The sequence below is a fragment of the Electrona antarctica genome (assembly GCF_951216825.1).
Source record: "Electrona antarctica genome assembly, chromosome: 16".
NCBI lineage: Eukaryota > Metazoa > Chordata > Actinopteri > Myctophiformes > Myctophidae > Electrona > Electrona antarctica.
This window is the reverse complement of record NC_136797.1, coordinates 14,658,278-14,675,660: the sequence shown is the minus strand read 5'-3', so window position 1 is coordinate 14,675,660 and position 17,383 is coordinate 14,658,278. Positions and strand designations below refer to the sequence as shown.

The 17,383-nt window shown below is 40.8% G+C and overlaps 1 protein-coding gene across 1 annotated transcript; it reads left to right on the top strand.

Annotated features, from left to right (window-relative positions):
• Nucleotides 1-2,046: 2,046 nt before the first annotated feature.
• Nucleotides 2,047-13,776, top strand: LOC306939817 (WD repeat-containing protein 5). Its single transcript, XM_079524542.1, has 14 exons — nt 2,047-2,242; nt 3,601-3,710; nt 4,089-4,197; nt 4,585-4,658; nt 4,744-4,833; nt 6,230-6,319; nt 6,444-6,527; nt 6,719-6,774; nt 7,761-7,807; nt 7,919-7,994; nt 9,770-9,803; nt 10,390-10,464; nt 10,607-10,694; nt 11,276-13,776. Exons 2-14 carry the CDS (start codon nt 3,633-3,635, stop codon nt 11,374-11,376), a joined length of 1,002 nt encoding a protein of 333 aa, XP_079380668.1. The 5' UTR covers nt 2,047-2,242; nt 3,601-3,632; the 3' UTR covers nt 11,377-13,776.
• Nucleotides 13,777-17,383: the final 3,607 nt, after the last annotated feature.

The window sequence follows — 17,383 nt, the reverse complement described above, 5'->3', positions numbered from 1 at the left end:
TCCAGGGGGTTCCCAGCTAAATGATAGTTTGGAACCAAATGGACCCTTATGGGTCTGTAACTCAGAGTTGTACAGATATAAATATTGTAAAATATATATTGGTTCCATTTGTACACTCTCAGAGTTAAATTAACATTGATTTTACAATATAAATTGGGGGTCCCACAGATAGAAATGCTATTAAATGGGGGTCCGTAGACTAATGCATGTCAAACTGGGTGTACTTTATATTAAACGGGTTGAGAGTCACTGCTAGAGCCGTAAAAATCTTATGGGGGGGTCCTTGGCATATCTTTTCTAATGGGGGTCCGTGGGCTAATAAGTGTCAATTTGGCAGTCCTTGACATGAAAAAGTTTGGGAACCACTGATTTAGGACATATTAAGGATAAATATTAGCTGACTGAGTTTGGCTTTGTTGCAATTAGGGTGAGGTTGACCCCTAGTGGACGGCCAATGAAGCTACATAAGCCACGCCTACCAGATATCAGCAGCACATTTGCAGTGGTGGAAAGCAACTAATAGTTACTTTGTAGATTTGTATTATTATTACAAAACTACACACTACATGTAGATTGTAGATCTGCTATTTTCAAAATATTTTTAATACATTTGAAAACTTGAAATGGGACATATTCTGCATGTTGATGTACTATAAGTATGGTTTTGTGCTGCTGATTGGCGTGGTGATACTGGACACAAAATAAATAGTTGACAGAGGGGTCAAAGTGGAACAAAAGTTGTGCTATATGGTAGAAATAGGTCAACAATACAAATTATGTTAGTTTTGTGGATAATTTTTTTTTATGTGTGGTCCCCAGACCCCCACCAAATGACTGGAACTATATATTCAGTGATTTCACTTAATTCAAATATCACTTACTTTAGTGTCACACACACACACACACACACACACACACACACACACACACACACACACACACACACACACACACACGACGGACCCATGCATAGAGTATTAAAAGGATAGAGACTGAACTGGGGGGACCCATGCCTTCAGCTGGTAGGGTTGAAAACGGCTATGGTTGAAAACCAGTTTGTCCTTTCATACTTGCCGTTGCCTCTTAAAGCAACACGCATGCGCAAAACACTGTTACCATTCCCCGCCTTTGCTTTCTGTAGAATTTAGAACCCATACGGTGGAGGGGTGCTGGCCCTGTGCTGGCCCTGTGAATGGTCTATGGTTGCTAAGCAACCGCAGACACGTTCTCATGTGCCATAAAATAAAATAAAATAAAATAAAATAAAATAAAATAAAATAAAATAAAATGAGATGAGATGAGATGAGATGAGATGAGATGAGATGAGATGAGATGAAATAAAATAAAATAAAATAAAATAAAATAAAATAAAATAAAATAAAATAAAATAAAATAAAATAAAATAAAATAAAATAAAATAAAATAAAATAAAATAATCATTGTAATACAATCATCAGTGAACATGCAGCCAGTGGTTGCATGACAGCCAACTAGCCACTCACATAATTGTATGTAGTGTTTACAGTGTATATTGGGTACTAGTCTATAACATATTTTTCTTTTCTTTTTTTTCTCAACTCCTTTTGTTTTTGTTTGTTTATGTATTTATGGACATTGATGAAATGAAATGAAATCTATATTTACCCAGGGTATCTGGGCTAAGCTCAAGAACTTGTTTCCAGCCAGGCCCTGCTTATAGAACACCTTTCATCGTAGTGGTTGATGCCTTGTTCAAGGGCATTTCAGCGGTGGTAATTTTAACGTGTCGGACGGCTGGTTCGAACTGGGAACCTTCCGGTATCTAGACCGCGCCGCTATCCGTTCGGCCACCGCTGCCACATTCTATTGATAATTATTTCTTTAAAGATTTTATTTCAATATTATGTACTGTACAATATATGTAATGTAATAGTATGTTCTACTATACAAAAAAATGAATAATTGTTGTTTGAATATTTCTTTGTCAAATAAGACAAAGTTAATAAACATATATGTTAATTTAACAAAGGGGGGGGGGAACGCCACTGTCCCTCCGGGCTATGGGAATATATGGTTTCCACCGTATTCCTGCTGCAGAGAGGAGGAAGGAATACACACACACATTCATGGCTGAATTGTCGTGGCTCAGCTACATTTTATCAGTCTGTCGGAAGAATAAAACATAAAGTAAAGCATTCTATTCTCTCTACCTAAAAGGAACAACAGCGTCTGTTGACCGAGCGACTGTCTGCACCAACGTGCTGTGAGTGTTTCCACAAACCATCGTTTAATTCTGTGTTTGAATGGCGGCCCGTACCGCGATGATATACAAGTAGCAATGCTGCTAGCTAGTAGCTAGCTCCTTTAGCGTCAAACACAGCCGATCTACAAGCTCACGGCGCGTGGCGGTGCGACGCGTCGTGAGCTTGTAGATCGGCTATTTTCGGCGAGCGACACCCCGCCACCACGAAGTATATACCTCGTGGTTTATGGTTCAAAAATGCATTTTATTTTACACATTTCTGTATTTGATTAAACCGTTACGACCATTTCATTATTAATCTAATAGTTATATGTAATATCTTAATTATGAATAATTATTATGAGTGTCTTAATTCAGAAAACCTCGCCTTTCATGTTTTCTTTTCATCTTTCTTTCTTTTTTGTTGTTGCATATTTACCAGTCCTGTTTTCCATAATGTTTTGGATAACTACCATATTCGAAGGACTTTACGATGTGATCAAATTAAGTAGCATTATGCCATGGATTTATTGGTTTTGATTATGGCTCATTCACGTGAATCAATCAAGTTATGATGTTGAGATAGTTAGTTGTGAGATCATAATTATTTGCTATCATGGTGTAAACGAAATGAATAGGTAGGAATATTCAGTGCCATTGATCATGTAACCCAGTGGTTCTCAACCAGTGGTCCGGGGACCACCAGTGATCCTTGGGGGGGTTCCAGGTGGTCCCCGGCTAAATGATAGAGTTGGTAACCAAATGGAGTCGGTCTCAGACCCTTATCGATCTTTTAACTATTGAGTATTAAATTAAACTTACAAGAAGTCTGCACAATTAGAGAAAGTAAAATCATTGTTATTTTGATCAACGTTTGCCTGTTGTCTCCTATGGTACCAACATCAATACAGCATGGCATTGTGGACAAAATCTTATCCAACGATAACATCATCTTTAGTTTTGGTTCTGCAAGTCTAAATCTCACCAGGTCCGTCCGTGGCTCAAATGCAGAATAAAAAATGGACCTTGTTATGACAAAGGTTGAAAAACCACAGATTTAACCCAGTGGTTCAGAGTGCAACAGCCAACACACCTCCTTTTTATTAAACAACATTGAAAATTCTAACATCCGTGGCCCCGGGGTGAGCGCTTTATATTTGAAATCTGAACGTTTATGTATTGTACACGTTTGCTCTGTAAATGTAGCAGTCCCAAAAAACAGGCTGAAGTTGAACCATGGCTACTCAAAGAGACACCGTACCCAGCACCCTGCAGAGTGCTAGACACCCTTCTCTAATGGAGAGAATATATATTTGCAACTCTTAATCATGTTCTAATTATTAATCACTGTGTTGTTTGTCCATTTCTCTTGCTCAAAGTGGCACACGGCAAGCCATTCCCATTTCCCAACATGGCAACAGAGGATAAGAAACCAGAGACTGACACAAAACCTCCAAATACATCATCAGCATCTGCCAGTCAGTCCAAGGTATGGATTCGTTTTTTCCTTCTCACCCCCAGCATGTACACATAGCTTTCCTCCATTGAAACCTGTCACTTAAAACAGCTAGAGATGCTAAAGGTGGCCTTACACTAGCCGATAATCGGGCATTTTTGACGCTCGGGGGGGGTGCCCGACTCAATCGATCTGCTCGGGGCCGCTCAAAGCACGATCGGGATCGGCCCGATCAACATCAAGAATGTTTGATATTTGCTCTGCCCCGCTCCGATTATCCTGTAGTGTGTGGTGCTATCAGATTTCAGATTGAAAAAAATCGGCTAGTGTAAGGCCACCTTAACCTGTGAACTTTGAGCTTGTGATCATTGTATGGCTGCTATTCAAAGTTCAAAATGTTCTTCTTTCCAGTCTGCACCAGCCAAGCCCAACTACAGCCTGAAGTTTACATTGGCAGGCCACACCAAAGCGGTCTCTTCAGTGAAATTCAGCCCAAGTGGAGAATGGCTTGCCACCTCATGTGAGTTCATCAGTGTCGCTGTACATTCACCATAGGTGTTTGTAGCCGAATCCAAATAACACAGCAGCTGCAACTTTTCTTCAGAGTTTTGGGACTTATCATGGATACCATGATCATTTTATGTTGAACACACCAACTCTGCAATTGTTTTTGATTGGGTACTTTAACAATGGCCTTTTTTCCTCATTCAAGGAAAACTTCAGTGGGTCTTTAACTTTAATATAACATCAGGGAAGATATTGACAAAAATATTCACATACTTTTTTTTGGTTTTGCAATAAAAGTACATCTTTTAAATGTATGCTATTTAGCAAAAAGATCCAGCAGTACCTAGTGTAGTTTATGTGCAACATTATACTTAAATATCTTGATATAATGTCTTTACAGCGGCTGACAAGCTCATCAAAATTTGGGGAGCCTATGACGGCAAGTTCGAAAAGACCATATCTGGACACAAACTTGTAAGTTCCAATCGATCATCGTCGTTTAATTTTATCCTGGGGATCAGTAAAGTGAAATTGAATCTAACTATCTAATCATCCACAGGGCATTTCCGACGTGGCCTGGTCCTCTGACTCCAACCTCCTGGTGTCGGCATCAGACGACAAGACTCTGAAAATCTGGGATGTCAGCTCGGTAGGATCATAGATATTTAAAAAATCACACCCGTGTGAACTGAGTGGTGTAAGGTCTGACGTAATGAAATCATGTCTGACGTAATGAAATCACACCCGGGTGTGATTTCATTACCTGGCTTTGTTTGTGCAGAAAAAATGAGCATGGTTGCTATGTTCACCCTGTTCACCCGGGTGTGATTTCATTACGTCATTACAACAGGGTGAACATAGCAACCATGCTCATTTTTTCTGCACAAAAAAGCCAGTTGTAGGAGGGGTTTACACCACTCAAAAATAATAGATGCCTCATTGGCCGCTGTAGTTCATTGGAGCGACGTGTCTCCAATGAAGGCAGGAAGTCAAACGGAAGTGCTGAAGGCACGCTGCGTCGCTGCCCAAGTGACGTCACTCATGCGGCGACTCCATGTCTCTCGCTGTCACTCAACTGGCCAATCACAGCGCGTCTTTTCCGGGACTTATGTTACGCACGCGGAAGCTCGACAAGATTCCTCACCCCTAGCCATTATTTCCGTTAGCATTCGGCTCAAAAATGAAAAGCCTGGGGACCAATAACATTGCAGAGGTGCGTCGCTCAAAATTTGGTGACGTCAGTGTTCTCTGCTGTTTTCGACCAGCACCCGCTCCTCTAGACCAAAAATCATAACGGGCTGGGCCAGGCTACATCACCCCAGACACTTCTGGAAGTAGTTGATGTAGCCACCACATTAATAATGTGTAAATTAAATGCACATACAACATTACATTCACCATACACAAGTATGGTTTACGTACATATTCACATCTTTGAACACTTTGTTTTGATGCCTTAAGGGCCTTTTAAACGTGAAGCGATATAACGCTTCATTTTCATAGTTTTCATAGTTCATTTTCAATGAGACCTGCGTTTTTGTGCGGAGAAGTCGCGGTGCGACAACGCAAGTGTATTTATCCTGTCGTTGATCCAGGCAACAACGTGTGCGATCCTCGCTTCCCGTTTGAAAGGCCCTTTACACCGTCACCACATGAATGGCGATGTTTGTTTATTTTTTTGTTATTTGTCAGGCAACGTTATCGCCTCGTCCATCCACAGGTTCAGATTATGTGCTTAATGCAATAACGAACGGCCAGGGTGTCGTGTACCAAAAATAGCAGACGTCTTTGTCCACTTAATGTTTATGGTGGTTGAATGTTAAAGTGGTGTATTACTTAAAGAAGAGAAAAATGATGTCACTAGCTTTGTGTTTGCCTTTATATGGCTCATATATTATTATAGTATGAGCAGTCATGTCTCATACAATCATCTCACTCGTTTCTTTAAAGGTACCTTTATTTGTAACCGTAAAGAAAACATTCTCATTACGTTTTCATGGCTCCTTTTTTTAACTTTGTATTTATTTATAATCCTTTGGTTACAGGGTAAATGCTTAAAGACTTTGAAAGGGCACAGCAACTACGTTTTCTGCTGCAACTTCAATCCCCAGTCCAATCTTATCGTGTCAGGATCGGTAAGTCCAGAACTGCTGTTAACACCCATGTTCTTCATGAAAAAGATGGCAAATTGTCATGTTGAGGCATGTCCTTGATATAAATAGTGATAATGATGTCCATTTGTTTTTGTACCTTGTGTAGTTTGATGAGAGTGTAAGGATATGGGACGTCAAGACTGGAAAATGTTTGAAGACATTGCCAGCCCACTCAGACCCAGTGTCTGCTGTAAGTCTCTTATTTTAATTACTTTATTTTTTTCTTGTCTTTATCACTGTCAACTCCAAATGTAAATAAAATGGCTATTTGATATGATTATGCCCTAACCCTAACGCCTCATTCCAGCACAGTTCAAATGGTGTATCCGATGAGTGAAAGGTTTACTTTTATTTAAGTTATGACTTTATTTTGGCTTATAGGTTCATTTTAACAGAGACGGATCTCTCATTGTATCCAGTAGCTACGATGGCCTTTGGTAAGAATATATTACTTTGTATCTCTCTCTCTCTGTGAATGACAACTTTAGTTTAATCACCCTTAGACACTATTTTGGTACTAGAACACTCTCATGAGCTGTGCCATTCTTGTGTGTTGGTGATTCATTGTGCACTGATGTGGGAGAAACCAGCAAAGCAATAGAGTCTGAATAGATTGAGCTACATTGTGGCCATACACACCGGTGGAGCACCAGGGTTGCTACACTGACACCGTGTGCTCTTGTTATTCTAATGTTGCTATGTTTTCAACTTTTCATGATTAAGAAATAAGAAAGGCATACACATAATTCAAACCCTGGATTGGGCAGGTGCTGAGCGAAAAAGAATGCAGAGCGCTCCACAGGCTGGGAGTGCCTGTTGGGCAACATTCAATGTCAAAAATATATGTAATTGGCCGCCGACCCCCATCTGAAAATATGTTGTTCCAGGGACCCCCCCTAAAGTACTGTGTGATGCTTCGGGTTACACGGCCAAGTGGTGGGTTCAATTAATCGATATGGCAATATATCGACATAAACTCCAGACGTATGTGAATCGATAGAGGCTGCTATATCGATTCTGTGGGCGATGCAGTTGTGACATATAAACACATGGTGTAGGTGCAATGCACAGTAAAGCCACAAGGTGGCTTTTATTTTAATTTAAAGATCTCTGTGGGCCTGAAAGTGTTTTATTGTATTTGTTGCAAGGCTTTGCCTTTGTTACAGAATAACAAAGAGCAGCTCTCTTGTTGTAGTAAATACATGATCATTATTTGGAATCAACGTATAATATTATATATCGTATCGTGGCCTCTGTATTGTGGTGCGTATCTATTGTGAGGTTGCAGGTAACGCCCACCCCGGCCCGAGTCTGAAGGGCCGGGGCTTATGTTTTCATGATACAAATGTGTATGGTGTATTGCCTGTGAGGTGTTGTATCGTTTTGAAAACTAATGTAGATGATGTGCATTCTTATTTTGCAGCCGAATCTGGGATACTGCATCGGGACAGTGTTTAAAAACACTCATCGGTAAGTTTCTACAGCTTGCTGCTGCTATTCATGCATGTATGACTATTTATAGTTAATTAGGCTGCGACAACAAAGTAATAATTTTCGTCCCAACTTTTCTGTTTATGCCAGATGATGACAATCCACCTGTGTCGTTTGTCAAGTTTTCACCTAATGGCAAATATATCCTTGCTGCAACATTGGACAAGTGAGTATTGCCTACAACGGAATGTTCTCGCTGCCACATCCAGTCCAATGGACTTTTATTCATGTGTGTGTGGGCACGGTGGCACAGTCGGTAGTGCTGTCGCCTCACAGCTAGAAGGTCCTGGGTTCGATTCCCGCTGGGGAAGCTGTGGGTGCTGGGGGTGTGTTCTCTCCTCCGCGTCATCAGTGCCCATACCCGAGGCGGGGTTGGCGAAAGGGCCTTTCTGTGTGGAGTTTGCATGTTCTCCCTGTGTCCCCTAGGGTATGTACCCTCACAAAAACATGCAGTAATCCTGGTCTCTAAACTACCTCCCCCCTGGCAAGCCGCCTGATGGAGGGGAAAGGAACTGGTTGGAATAACGTGTTCCTTCCACGCGCTACGTCCGGCCGGGGAAACCTAGTTTCGTCCGGCCGGGGAAACTAGGTTGGCAGAGGAAGTGTAGCGCCCAGGATTACATTAGATAATTGACACTGGGTGAAAAAAATGGGTTGCAAAATTGTGGGATAAAAAATGTAAAGAAAAAAATAACTTGCTTCCAGGTTGGGTGACCTACTTACCGACTACTTCCAGACGTGTACACACGGTAGGACTTTTAAAGTCATCAGGGAGTTATCAGATCGCTAAGTATTTCACACTACACTACTATATACTATACAAGTCTCTTTTTGAAATCGTCTCATTCGGCTGTCATATCTTTGTCGTTTTAACTATAGGATTGATCTAGACTCCCGTGATATGCGCGAGAACGACACAGGACGCTATTGATTGTCATATAATCTTTCTCTGTAGCAGTATGTGAAGAGCGAGACAGGATGCTAATGATTTTCATTAAATATTTCTGTCTCTCTCTCTCTCTCTGCATGTGCACATGCACAGAGAGCGTGTGTGAAACTCTTATCATAACGGTTGCGCTGCTGCGTTTTAGTAACATATTCAAGTGAGATGTGTTGGTTTTATAGACTATTTAACAGCAATATTAATATAGCTACCAAAATGTATGATACCTGAATTTCCCCGTGGAATAAAGGTGTAAAGCCTAGCCTATATTGATATGCATCTATCCATCACCCAGGTTGGGTGAAGGCGGTAGTAAAGTCTGAAAGGAAATGCATCGACTTTTAGACATCAAGGAGTTATTTTTTTATTTTTGTCTCCCTTTTGTAGTGTCTGGGGAAAAAGTGTTTTTGTGATTGAGCATTAATGTGAAATTATGTAAACAACGGTAACAGTAATCAACCAAATGTGTTTGACCTTGACACGCTTCCCGTGTCAAGGTCTATCTATCTGTTACTATTTGATCACCTCAGTAGCTCGACAGGCATGCATAACTTATCCCTTCACAACTAATTTAATTCATACTTTAGCGTTATCTATACAGGATGCGTCTTCTTATGCTGTCAGAATGAGGCATATAGATACATGTACAGAAGGTGGCATTCCTGTTCTCCTGTTCTGGGCCATTTTCTCCTAGTGATTAATGTGACAGATTTGAACTGGAAACATGTTGTGCCGTGCATGATGATGTTGTGTGTTTCCAGTTCAAATCTGCTGCTGAGCCAATCAAATGATGCTATGAGAAACTGGCCCACAACAGGAATGCCACCTTCTGTAAAAGGGAACTACAGTTATGCATGCACAGAACATATTAACTGGGTGCCTCTTTACAGTACATCTGTTTAACCAGTAGAGGGCGCCTACTGTAATTTTTTATAATCAATGCATAATCAAATCAAATTGTTTTCTCTCTCTCTCTCTCTCTCTCTCTCTCTCTCCAGCACTCTAAAGCTGTGGGACTACAGCAAAGGAAAGGTAATTGTTGTACTACTTAATGTTAGAATATCAAATGTTGTACAGTATATAAATATTTTGTTAACTTTAAAGAAATAGTTCACCCAATAAATTACTATTTTCTGTTGTGTACTTAGTGATGTCTTGAATACAAGGACGTTGGTAAAAACATTCCTTTACGGTGAAGGAAGACGATACTAAAACGGAGGCTGAGTTGAAGGAAATAAAATGTTTATTTTATTTTATTCACCTCCGGTTCAAACTTCAAACTGTGACATGCAGGAGCAAGGAACGATTATATTCTATACCACAGCTGTATAGAAGTTTCTATTAGTTCAATGGTAAAAAAAACTTGCGCAGGGAACCGGCTTCAAATCCAGGGTAGAAGGGGACGGTTATTGCAGCGTGAATGAATGTTTTACAAACACAAATTCTCCTTGTGTTCAAGACATCATAAGTAAACTGTGTGTGTGTAATTATTTTTTATTTTTTTTACTGAATACCAGATGAAGATGTTTGTTTAATAAGGGATAGTTGTTGGATTTTAATTGTTTTGCATTGTATGATTTGCACTGTGTGACATTTTGTCATTCATTTCCCACTTTAGTGCTTGAAAACCTACAGTGGCCACAAAAACGAGAAGTATTGTATATTTGCAAATTTCTCAGTCACAGGAGGAAAGGTAAGGGCTTCCAGTTGTCCTGTCTGTTGTTTATTTATGAATACTTCACCATTGAGGAAATGCATGATAATAAAGACCAGCTTTGTTTTAGTGAGTTTATGAATGTCAACAGTACGTTAATAACAGCCATTATGTTTTTCAGTGGATTGTCTCGGGATCAGAGGATAATATGGTTTATATCTGGAACCTACAAACCAAGGAGATTGTGCAGAAACTCCAGGGCCACACGGGTAAAAACTAAAAACCTACACATAATGTTGAAATGTGTGTTTCAGATAGAAGGGCTTTAACCCATTTCGACGTGAGGCCGATTCTAAAAAAAAATGTCTTCTAATATGTTTCTATGTGTGGTGCTCAACCACTTTTATGTCGAGGACCCCCAGAATTATCTGTATTTGGCTGCGGACCCCCATCTGAAAATATGTTGTTCCAGGGACCTCCCAGAAGCTAATATTTGAGTTAAAATCGTTCACTCCGAAAGAATATATATTCAAAGATGTGCGATTTTTCAAAAATAGCAGATCTACAAGCTCGTAGCGCGGCACTCGGTGCCGCGCTATGAGCTTGTAGATCTGCTATTGTTCAATAGCTAAAGTATAACATAACGCTTAACACCAAAAGGGGTTCCCGCCCAGAATGGGTTAAGGCACCTTTTTGTGCAAAGGTAGTGGATCGCATTTAGCAAGGAGTTGTCTCAGCGTGACATACAATTACATTAAATTGTATGGACACAAAATTGAAGCTTTTATGAGGATCTCTTTGGGACATCACCATGGACTGCATTTTCACGGTTATTTCCTGTTCTTCGCAGATGTGGTTATATCTACTGCCTGCCACCCCACAGAGAACATCATTGCATCTGCAGCATTAGAAAACGACAAAACCATCAAATTGTGGAAAAGCGACTGCTAAGCCCCTTGGATATCTGGGCTACTCTTACTTTATTTTATATATAAATGTTTTTGTAAGAGAAATGGCCCCCTTTTTTTTTCTTCTTCTTCTTTTGTGGTGCTCATTCTAGAATGAAGAAGACCCTGAGGAATGGATTCCTATTGGCTAAATCTGCCACTACTCAGTCAAGACCTTCACCATCACAGCCACACACCAGCCAACTATAAACACTCTGACTTGTGTGATCTACATTATCTAAGCCTTATGTTCAATATATGAGCTGGATTCTCTTTTTGTTTCAACGAAATAACTGGTTCACTACGGAGCCCTGGGGTGGACATTCGCAGACCAAAACTACACCGAGGGCAGTAAAGGGGCTGCAGTCGTCCAGGAGCTAGATCGGCTGTTTCGTAGCCCAAAGGTTCCCGGATCGAACCCCTGGCTCCTCCCGGTCGCACGTCATTGTGTCCTTGAGTAAGACGTTGACTCGGACCCCCTAACTGCTCCCGATGAGCAGATTGGTACATTTAGTGCAGCTAGTTTTGGTTCATTTCCTTGTTTTTGTTTTTTTTCTCCATTTGAGCACATGTGTGTTCGACCCTCTGCTAATGCCAAGAGCTGGGGAGGGTGGAAACTAGTCTACCATGCACTCAAATTAATAATACAAGGGCGTATATTAAACGAAGGCGTCATAAATTACACTAAAATGAGGGAATGCTGTGTGTTTGTGTCCATTCCGGTGCTCTTTAGTTCACCATAGTGCGAGGTAAGGCTACGCTTGTTATTACAGTATGATGGCCTAATCTCCCGTATGTAACATTGCTTCTTCAAGTCTTACAGTGTTTTGTAGTCCAGATGTTATGTTGTGTTGCGCTGGTTCTACGCATCAATTTATTTCATTATTTAAAAAAGCAAGGCGTCCTCTTGTCTTTTGTATGGAATAATCACTGCCCCACAACGCATTTACACCAGAGGATGAACTCAAATTCTAATTTGCCAAAACGATTAGCTGTAGTTATGCAGACTGTACGGTCTTGAGTTCATATTTTCCTTCCACATTTTAATTAAATTGGCTGTCAGGCTTTTGGATGATTTCAAATGTTTTTTATTATATATATATACTTTTGTCATTGTATATGTAATATTTTAACACACTTACCAAAACCAATTTGACCAGGAGTTCAGTTGTGAAGCAAAAGATCCCAGAGGGTCATTCATTATTTTGCTGCAGTAATGTTTTTTGTTCTTCCTATTTTAGGTTTTGTTTAGGATTGAAGTCACTCGGATGTTACTGTGTGCCATAATTATATCGCCATGTCAGTTAACTACTAAACCTGGCAAGATTTATACTGTATGTTTATTTTTCTTGTACAGTGTTGATATGTAATGCGCCAATGTCAACAGGACAGGGGTTACATTAGGAGGAATATTCAAGCTGAGGGAAATTAGAGAGGGATATTAATGCCAAAATTAAAATTTCTAAAAAGGTTTATCATTTGTATTCACTGTACTTAACTTGCTGGGGTTGAAGAAGGCCTTAGCACAAATTTCGTCATGCCATGCAGCTAATTTCATACCTTTCAGTATATATGCCCATAGGAATATGACGTGGCTTGTTATGGCTTCAACTTGGCCAGTTTAATGTTTTATCAGTGGCAAAAAGGCGAATGTTTTGTACTTTGCATTTTGTACATTGTGTTTTGTGATTTGTTAGATGAATAGTTCAAGCTGTCTTTCTGCTCTTTGTTGTTGGCCTGTCTAGAAGTGGTTCTCAAACAGTTTCATGTCAAGGACCCCATAATTAATGTATTTGACTGCGGACCCCCATCTAAAACGATTTTGTACCAGGAAGATACTAGATTTGTGGTGTTCAAAACTTCAAATGGAATCAACTTTTTTTTCACTTTAAGATTTTGTAGCAAAAGCCTTGTGCACACCTACAAGGACAGGTGCGTCGGAGCCGGCAACCAAATGCGAATTATGAGAAGAAAGGGGTCCCGCACACTGTCTTCATGTATAGAGCAGTAGTTTTATTCAGATGACAACGTTTCGGTCTAAACGACCTTCATCAGGTATCTCGGATACCTGATGAAGGTACTGAAAACTACTGCTCTATAAGTGAAGACAGTGTGCGGGACCCTTTTCTTCTCACTTCTCAAGATAAAAAAAAAGAAGCAACCAGACATAAGGCTAAAGTGGTTAAACTGGTTTTGATCCTAGGGTTTCCAATCCAGTGGTCCAGGGACCCCACTTTGAGAACCACTGGTCTTATCTCACAACTCCTATCGTCCTGCATACAAAGCTGGCCGCCATGACCATAATCTGCATTTACTCAACCAGCATTCTGTGGTATACTTTGGAATTCAACAGCTCTGACTTGTGACATAATAAATAAAGAAACATTTTGTAAGTTGTATATTGTTTGGCAGTAAAGTGTCCCTTTTTTTAATAGCTGCATTTTATCCATTTAAACTTTAAAGATGCATCAGGTTAGAAAAAAAAATCATTTTGTAGTCATATTTCATATCTTCTGAAAATAGTTTTTATAATGAATTGCAGAATGTGCCTGAAAATGTACTGAATGTTTTATCCACTTTATCAGTGTTTCTCACGCTTTTTGGGGCCAGTGCCCCCTGTCCAATGTCTAGATCTCTAACCGCCATAGGAGTGCGTGAAAAGTTTCACGCATATCGGTCCAAAGTGCCTGAGATTTTATTCAAATCTACAAAGTAGCCTAACTAGTAACATAAGATTTTAAATACTTGTAGTGGAGTAAAATGTACAATATTTGCCTCTAAGATTTAGTGGAGTAAAATGTAGAAATACGTATTTCAAAGTTGTACTAAAGTACAGCACAGCACTTGCGTAAATGTGCTTCGTTACCTTCCACCAATGAGTCATTTGAAGAGCTACAGAAGTACATTGACGGTAATCTTCCTAAGGTAATCTTCCCTGTGCTGGTGAAGTGTGTCTTTGGCAGTCTGGATGGGAAGAGTGCCGGATTGGACCTGCACTCCTGTACCAATGAGCACAAAATCGCCCTGGATTTTGTGGGCCCCAGTGGGCCAATGATGCAGCTTGTGTATAAGCTTCAAGCAGAAGAGTACAAATATCTTCCAGGTCCAGTGAAGGCTTCCATCCAGAAAGGACTTGTCCCAGACTGTCCTCTGTTCCACAACAAGCTCCAGTTGCCCCTGCCTGACAACCTGACACTCAATCCATTTGAATTCTACATGTTCAACTTCGCCCACAGTCGTATTACACCTAAGCATTGTTCTCCAACCCAACATGGGAAGAACAGGGTTAATGCGTACTTTGTGCTGGTGGACACCTACCTGAAATACTTCCTCCCTATTGAGGGAAGTGTCCCCCCTTCTTTCTCTGACTCCAGAAACGTTCAGAAACGGCGCATGTTTCCACAATTCCACGATTCTTACCTTTTCTAAACAATTAATCAAAAACGTGAAGTGGTGTGAAGGGTTTACACTAATTCAACGTCAACAACGGCAAAGAAAATCCAACTTTAAACGGTTACACGAGCGTCTAGCGGTTGTTTAGCATGTTTTTCAAGGAAGTTGAAAAGATTTAGCGCCCCCCCGGCGCCTCCCCTGGTCGAAAATTTCCAACTGACTTCAGTTCACTCGACATGCACGCGCACACGCACAAATCCCTTGATAAACATGGAAGCGGCTGACTAAACCAACCGCTGTAACGCTCGTAACCGTTTAAAGTTGGATTTTCTTTGCCGTTGTTCACGTTGAATTAGTGTAAACCCTTCACACCACTTCACGTTTTTGATTAATTGTTTAGAAAAGGTAAGAATCGTGGAATTGTGGAAACATGCGCCGTTTCTGAACGGGGTGGGAGGGGCCCTGTGTGTGACCTCGGAGCTACAGAATGAGCGTAGGGAGAGGGCACATATGGGGCTAACCAGAGTGTAGAGTAGGAGAGTAGCGACACGCTTTGATCTCGCCGCAAAGCGGGTGCTATGGGCTATAGAGCGTCGCAGTCCCGCCTCCTACCCGGGACCAGGAAATGAAATCCAATGCATTATTCTCATAGACATTTCGTAAAGTATTTATTTAAAGACGGTTACGCCGCGGACAAAGCCAACTCGAGTCGTGACAACTCATGACAACACAAACAATATTTTGGACCAAACAAATAATTAGAAAGAAGAAAAACAACAAAAAAAGTGTTGTAACCTGCCGTTTTTTTCTTCTTTCTAATTATTTGTTTGGTCCAAAATATTGTTTGTGGTGTCATGAGTTGTCACGACTCGAGTTGGCTTTGTCCGCGGCGTAACCGTCTTTAAATAAATACTTTACGAAATGTCTATGAGAATAATGCATTGGATTTAATTTCCTGGTCCCGGGAAGGAGGCGGGACTGCGACGCTCTATAGTTCCAAACATTGCTCTCTCTTACTATATTACTCTGGGTTTAACGTAACATTTCAAGTTGAGCGAAACAGCTCCAAACAATCAACAGCCGACGTGATCAGAGCGAGTTGAATGACGTCATCGCGATACTCTGCGCAGACGGCTCCTCTCAGCCAATCACAACGCGAGCACCGTGTGATCTCGTGCGCTGCCGCGAAGAGAGTGTTGTTTTAAATGTTAACGTTGGCAGCAGTTCACTAGTTCAGTCTGTTCGCAGCGCTCTAGAGATGCACTTCAACATGACGCACTTCTGCAACACTGACCGTTACCAGTCGCCTTTTGAGCTTTTCGCAGTAACTGAGATTCTACAAGTTCCCATGGAAATCCTGGAGAATGAGGAGGAGGAGACGATGAAGGAAACTACCGTCTACAAACATGACCTTGTCCTTAATCTTTTTGGCGACGTCGAGGAGGAGGAGGAGGGAGCCATTATGAGCAGCACCGTTCTGCATGTTGCGCTGTAAGTAGTAGGTCTACCGACGATGGCGTGTTTTATGTTTCTGCAACTGTGTTTAAAAAGTAAACTATCTTTTTTGGTGCAGTTGGATTGGATCAGGATGTGCGATCATTTGCCAATTCATCGACGGAAGACATGTATGAACGTGTGCAACCGCCATGTTAACGGTGCATTCAGCTATCGCCTGTAGATTCAAATATAACGATGTTAATTTGGAAACGTCTCTCCTAATCGTCTAAACAAGCAAAGTCGAGTCACTTCACTGTAATGTTTTGTTTGCGCCTAAACTGGAATTATTTCAAATGTCGAGAAACTGAGCAACGGTTGATGCAGACAGACTCGTTGCTGCTGCTGCCTTCAGGTAAACCTAAGGACCCAAATAAGAGACAGAAATGTCGAGAATAATGATCCGTACAGAGTACAGTGCTCTAATGCTTAGGGCACCACATTATTGATTCTCAAACATTTTAATTTCAAGGACCCCATGCAACCGATCAGTGTAGCCTATAAATGGAACCAATTGATGCTTTAATTCAGAGACGATTTTTTTTATAATCGTCATGGTGGCTTGATGGGCCCGCCCCCTCCCCCCGTTTATAAACCCAAGCGGTTTAGGTTCTAAACACTTATTTGTAACACTTTTTAAACGTGTCAGTGTTTAGATTATAAACAGAAGAGCATGTTTAAATGCCATGATTGCAGTCATCTGGCTAGTTTAATTGATGTTCCCAACAGAACGAGGTACATTATCAAAAAATCTCATTCTACTACTCAATTTTCCCATTGTTCTATCGCTCCCTCTAGTGTTGTGGCTAGTAGGTGTCACTCACTTGGAGAAGTAGTTAGTCAGGTATGAGGGCATTGAGTGCACTGCCCTTTTGACTATCTGGACTTAAGTGTCAATTAAATATCAATCCTATTTTTATGGGTTTGCACTAATTGTGTGCATACTGTGCACTATTGAATCTGTTGACCAGTGGTTCTCAAGATTGGTTCTGGGGACCATTGAGGGGGTTCCATGGGGGTAATAGTTACCGGTTATGTCTCTAAACGTTTTGATGAATTGAACATGGTGGACCCTCTTGTAAACAAGTGTAATGCTTAATTGGGTCGTCCACTCACAGTTAACA